Consider the following 5,684-nt stretch of genomic DNA (forward strand, 5'->3'; position numbering starts at 1 on the left):
TGAGTTTGGTTCAACGTCTCGGCTTCCGGAGGAATATGTATTGGCCGGTAAGGACACTGCCTCCATCCTTGTTGTGAAAACCAAGGAGTTTGATACCTTGAAGTTTTCCCTTTCCGACCACATATCAGAGCTTGCGGACAAAGAAGATGCCATAGATCAATTGAGAGAACTATTGGATCTTAATGAGGGAGGAGACGAGGAAGCTGACAGTACTACGAAAGATGAGGATGTTACTCCGTAAATACATGTTTTTGTTTTAACTTTTTCTGTTCCTTTGTAATCTCTTTTGACTATAAATAAGAAGTCTTTTCGTTCTTTCCGGTGCACTTTGTCTTATGTACTATAATATAAGTGTCTGTCCGGAACTTCGTTTTTGTCAATAAAAGATTACAACTTATCAAAATACCATGGAGTCGATTGGATATTCTCGTACATTAGGCATAAGCCTTCTTACAATAAAAGAAATTGCGAAACTTGCTAGTCTATGTGGGCACGCAGGCCAAAGTAAAGAACAAATGAGATTGCTACATATAGCATTTCTTTAATTGTGTTGCTTTCCAAGTTCGAGGGATTCTCGCCCCATCCAACTTTTCCAACTTGTAGGTACCTTTGGATAATACTTGTTTGATTCTATAAGGTCCCTCCCAAGTTGGGGCTAACTTGCCCGGAGGCTCCTGGCCGGAAGCCTCGTTATTGCGGAAGACAAAGTCTCCCGCGTAGAACTTGCATTATTTGACTCGCGAGTTCTAATATTTCTCAAGCTGTTGCTTATAATTGTGCTCGCGAATCAATGCTAGTTCTCTTCTTTCTCATAACAGGTCTAGATTCATCCTGAGTTCTTGATCATTATCATTAATCAGTAGAACCCTTGCAGATGGAATTACGATTTCTGCGAGGATCATGGCTTCAGTGCCGTAGGTTAGGCTAAAGGGTGTTTCCGAATTACTGGAGTTCTTTTGGGTGCGGAAGGCCCAGAGTACGTGAGGCAATTCGTCCACCCAACCCGTTCGTTTCGTCCCTAGCCTTGCCTTGATCCCTTCTTTGATAGTTTGGTTGGTCCTTTCAACCTGACCATTTGCCTGCGGATGAGCTACGGATGTAAAGGTTTGAATGACTTGAAGCTCTTCCAACCATTCCTGTAGTCCACTGTCGGCAAATTGGGTCCCATTGTCACTTACCAATTCCTGTGGGTGAGCGAACCTGCAAATGATGAATTCCCAAAGGAATTTTTTCACACTTGAAGCCGTGATTGATGCAACCGGTTTGGCTTCCACCCACTTGGTGAAATAATCAATGGCAACTATCAAGAACTTGACTCGTCCCGAGGCTTCTGAAAAAGGTCCCATGATATCAATAGCCCATTTTTGGAACGGCCATGCAGATGTTACTGGAATCAGTTCATTTTTTTGACGCAAGGTGTTGGGAGCATGGGCTGGCATGAATCACATTTTCTGATTTCTTGCATAGCGTCCAAATGCATGCCGGGCCAATAATACCCCGCGTTCATAATCTTTGCCACTGTCATTCTTGGTCCCGCGTGTAGTCCGCAAATGCCTTCGTGAATTTCTCTGATCAAGTAATTTGCATCTTCTGCGTCTACACAACGTAATAACGGACCAAGGAATGACCTCCGGTATAAGATACCGTCAATCAACTGGTAATTCAGAGCTTTATGCTTAATCTTCCGAGCCTCGGCCTTTCCTGCTGGAAGTGCTCCGGAAGATAAATAAGCTATAATGGGTGACATCCAAGATTCAACGCCCGTTTGAATTACCAGGACTTGATTCTCTGGAACGGATGGATGGTCTAGAATTTCTAAACGAATATCTTTGGCGAAATGCTCAAAATTTGTTAAAGCTAGTTTGCTAAGAGCATCCGCCGATTTATTCTCACTCCTCTTAATGTGAACAATATTGAAGGATGAAAATTGGCGAATCAAGACCCATGCTTGTGACAAATAAGAAGCCATGACATCGTTTTTGGCTTCGTATGTTCTGTTTATTTGTCCCGCAATTAGCATAGAATCCACCCGAGCCTCCAAATGTTTCACCCCCAGCTTTTTCGCTATCCGTAGTCCTGCCAGGAAGGCTTCGTATTCCGCCTCATTGTTGGTACTTTTGAAGTCCAACTTGATGGCGTACGTAAATTCATGCCCCTCAGGGTTGACTAGCCTTAAACCCGCACCTGACCCTTCACTGCTGGAAGCTCCATCCGTGAACAATGACCAAACTTGCCCTTGTTCCGGAGGTGCTTGGGGTTGTTGTTCGATTAAGCATTCTTGCTCTTTGTACTGCGGAACTTCCGTGACAAAGTCCGTGAGTACCTGCCCCTTGATCGCTGGTCTAGGCTTATATTCAATCGAGTGTTCACCCAATTCGATAGCCCACTTTGCCAGTCGTCCGGACAACTCGGGTTTACTCAACACGTTCTTGAGTTTGTACCCGGTTAACACATAAATAGGATGGACCTGGAAATATCTGCGGAGTCGTCTGGCGGCATAGACCAATGCCAAAACCAACTTTTCTAACATCGAATATCTTGTTTCTGGGTCCGATAACGTTCTACTGACGTAATAGATTGGAGTTTGAACATTTTTTCTATCGGTCAGCAGAACGGCTCCTATGGCAATATCTAAGGCAGATAAATATAGTGTCAGAGGTTCACCCGCATATGGTACTGTTAAAGTAGGAAGCTCCATTAAGCATTTCTTAAATTCAAAGAATGCTTTTTCAGCTTCCGCGGTCCACTTGAAATGTGCCTTTTTAAGGAAATTTCTAAGTGTTGACACGAATGGATGAGACTTTTCCGCCAGCGCCACAAGTCTTCCATTAAGTGTCTGAACCTCCTTGAGGGAAGAAGGTGAAGGCATGCGGGCTATAGCCTGGACCTTATCCGGGTTGGCTTTAAAGCCCGCGCCTATTACTATGACTCCAAGGAATTTACCCTCTTCCATTCCAAATGAACACTTAGCCGGATTCAACTTCATATTGATGCTTCGTAGTGTTTCAAAGGTCTCTTCAATATCTCTTAACATCTGATCTTCTTCAATGCTTTTGATTACCAAGTCGTCCATATAAACTTCGAGATTCCGACTTATTTGACTTTTGAAAGCCTGATCCATCAGTCGTTGATATGTGGCCCCCGCGTTCTTTAATCCGAAAGGCATCATTCTGTAACAGAATGTTCCTTGGTCAGTTCGGAACGCTGTCTTGTCCTCGTCGCCAGTTGCAATATGAATTTGGTGATACCCTTTATAGGCATCGAGGAAGCACTTGAATTTAAATTGGGCCACCGCGTCTACTTTTATGTCGATCTCCGGAAGCGGGTAACAATCTTTCGGACATGCCTTGTTCAAGTCTTTATAATCTATTCACATCCTCCATGTTCCGTTGCTTTTTGAGACAATCACTCGGTTAGCCACCCATGTTTGGTACTTGATTTCTCGTATGATCCCAGCATGAAGAAGGTCTTATACTTGCTCATTCATAGCCTTCGTTTGTTCTGGACCCATCTTTCGTTTTTTTGTACAATTAGGGTGATTAACGGATTCACCCTTAACTTGTGTTTCGAAATGCTCCGCGGAACACCGGTCATGTCCTCGGGTGGCCAAGCAAAAACGTCAATGTTCTTGGTCAATAATTGCTTTAAAAAGGTTCTCACTATCTCCGAGATAGCGGGTCCTATTGTAATTGTCTGGTCTGGAAACTTCTTATTCAAAACCCATTTCTCGGGCTCAGTCCTCTGAGCCTGCCTTGGAACCTTGCTTGGTCTTGAACTTTCAGTTGTAAAACAATGTCGATGTACATGAATTATCGCCACACCAGTGCGAGTTGGAACTCCTACTGCACCATGTGCTGTGGACGGGTGGGCATTGAAATCTCCAATTGCTTCTCGTCCCAAGATAACGTCATGTTTTGAAGTTGCTGGTAAGACCAAAAATTCAACTTCCTCTGTTCTTGAATGTACTCCATCACTTAGTGTGACCGGGAAAGTGATGACACCCCGCGGGTGCATTATCTCTCCCCCGAAACTAGAAACAGGAGCATGAATTGGTTGTAATCTTTCTTTGTCTTCCTCATCTAGTTGTTCGAAACTTTGTTCGTACATAATATCGGATGTACTGCCTATGTCAAAGAACACATATTGTGATCGATAGTGGCCAAATTCGGCAGTAATTATCAGCGGGTTTTTGTTACACGGGCTCCCTTTGATCCGAGGAAAGATAACAGGCTCGTTTTTCCACTCTTCGTCCGAATATTCTCTCCGTTTTCCCTTACCTGAATGTCCCCCTTGAATCATGTGGACATTCAGATCTTTGATTTGCCTTTTGGCCGGGCCTTGGCTATCCTTTGTGGGAGGTTTGCCAGTCCCTCCTCGTACGCCTTTGACCAAATGTTGGAGTTTACCATTTTTAACAGTTGCTTCAATTTCATTTCTGAGAGCCACACACTCATTCGTGTTGTGTCCAGCATCATTATGATATGAGCAATGTTTTTTGGTATCGAGGAATGATTTCCGTGGTATTGGTTGTGGTTTCCGGAAAGTCAGATTCTCAGTAGTGAGAATTTCTGAGGGAGTCTTTGATAACAGTTGGTGGAACGAGCTGAAAAATTACGTTTACCTTTGTTGTCGATCAAAGATCTAGCATCAAAAAGGTTTAGGTGTTTCCGTACTTGGCTGAAGTCTTGACCATATTGGTCCCTTAGCTTGTCTGTTTGGTCTCGGAGTTTGAAACTCGACCCTTGGGGACTGCTTTTGACTGCTGGAACTTAGAGTTTTTTTAGTTCTTGCAAACAACTTTGATGCCTTCATGATTTCATCCCATGACTCAGGTATTCCGTCCCTTCCCGTTAGAGTACGGATCAAGGCATCACTGTGGACATTCTTACAAAATGCTCCGCGCAGCATATCTTCGCTTACTCCTCCGATGTTAAGGCTCTCGTTAGTAAAACGAGTAATGTAATCCTCAATAGACTCAATATTTCGCCTTGTAACATCTAGTATTTCCGAAGGGTCACGAGTATGTTTCTTTTGCTGACTAAAATGCTGAGAGAATTTTGCTACAAAGTCCTTCCAACTTGTAATCTTTCCGCATGGTAATTTCTCAAACCACTCCCGCGCCGCCCCGGTGAATGTTAGTGCGAATATGACACCAATACGGGAGAGTCCAACCTATGACTCCTCCAACTGCTTCGAACCTTAACAGATGGTCACTGGGGTCAGTCATTCCATTATATGTTCCAACGGATGTTGGAATCTTTGCATTAATTGGGAATGGAGCTGTCGCGATACTCGGAATGAATTTTGATTTTTCTGCGAAAGACTCTGAGCGATATGGTTTGGAAAAATCATATTCAGCATTGCTATGATACTCCGCATGGCGGACAACTGGGCGCGGATAGCTAGTTCCTCCGTACGAAGGAAGGCGGCTATCCCCACTCTAAAAACTACCATCCGGACAATAAGATGAGTCGTACCCGTCCAGTTCGTCCTCATAGGATTGTACCCGTATATCTATGCGGGGACGAGGACGCAACCTTCGGATGTCGCTCATGTTACGCTCTGGTGGCAAACTGTACTGGATATGACTTCCCCTTATAGGAGGAGAAATAGATCTCCTGGGAGGCTCATCATACGTCAGGGTACGGCCATGAAAACGCTCATTCCGGACCCGATGCTCATAC

General features: G+C 44.1%; 1 protein-coding gene across 1 annotated transcript; it reads right to left on the bottom strand.

Annotated features, from left to right (window-relative positions):
- Positions 1-1,393: 1,393 nt before the first annotated feature.
- On the bottom strand, positions 1,394-3,073 carry LOC143589962 (uncharacterized). Its single transcript, XM_077070573.1, has 2 exons — positions 2,292-3,073; positions 1,394-2,198 (listed from the first exon to the last, which is right to left on the bottom strand). Exons 1-2 carry the CDS (start codon positions 3,071-3,073, stop codon positions 1,394-1,396), a joined length of 1,587 nt encoding a protein of 528 aa, XP_076926688.1.
- Between the last annotated feature and the right edge of the window lie 2,611 nt (positions 3,074-5,684).

The sequence above is a fragment of the Bidens hawaiensis genome, unplaced genomic scaffold, assembly GCF_021521415.1.
Source record: "Bidens hawaiensis isolate Kalapana, Puna unplaced genomic scaffold, B.hawaiensis_p1.1 tig00038062_1, whole genome shotgun sequence".
In the NCBI taxonomy this organism is placed as follows: Eukaryota; Viridiplantae; Streptophyta; class Magnoliopsida; order Asterales; family Asteraceae; genus Bidens; species Bidens hawaiensis.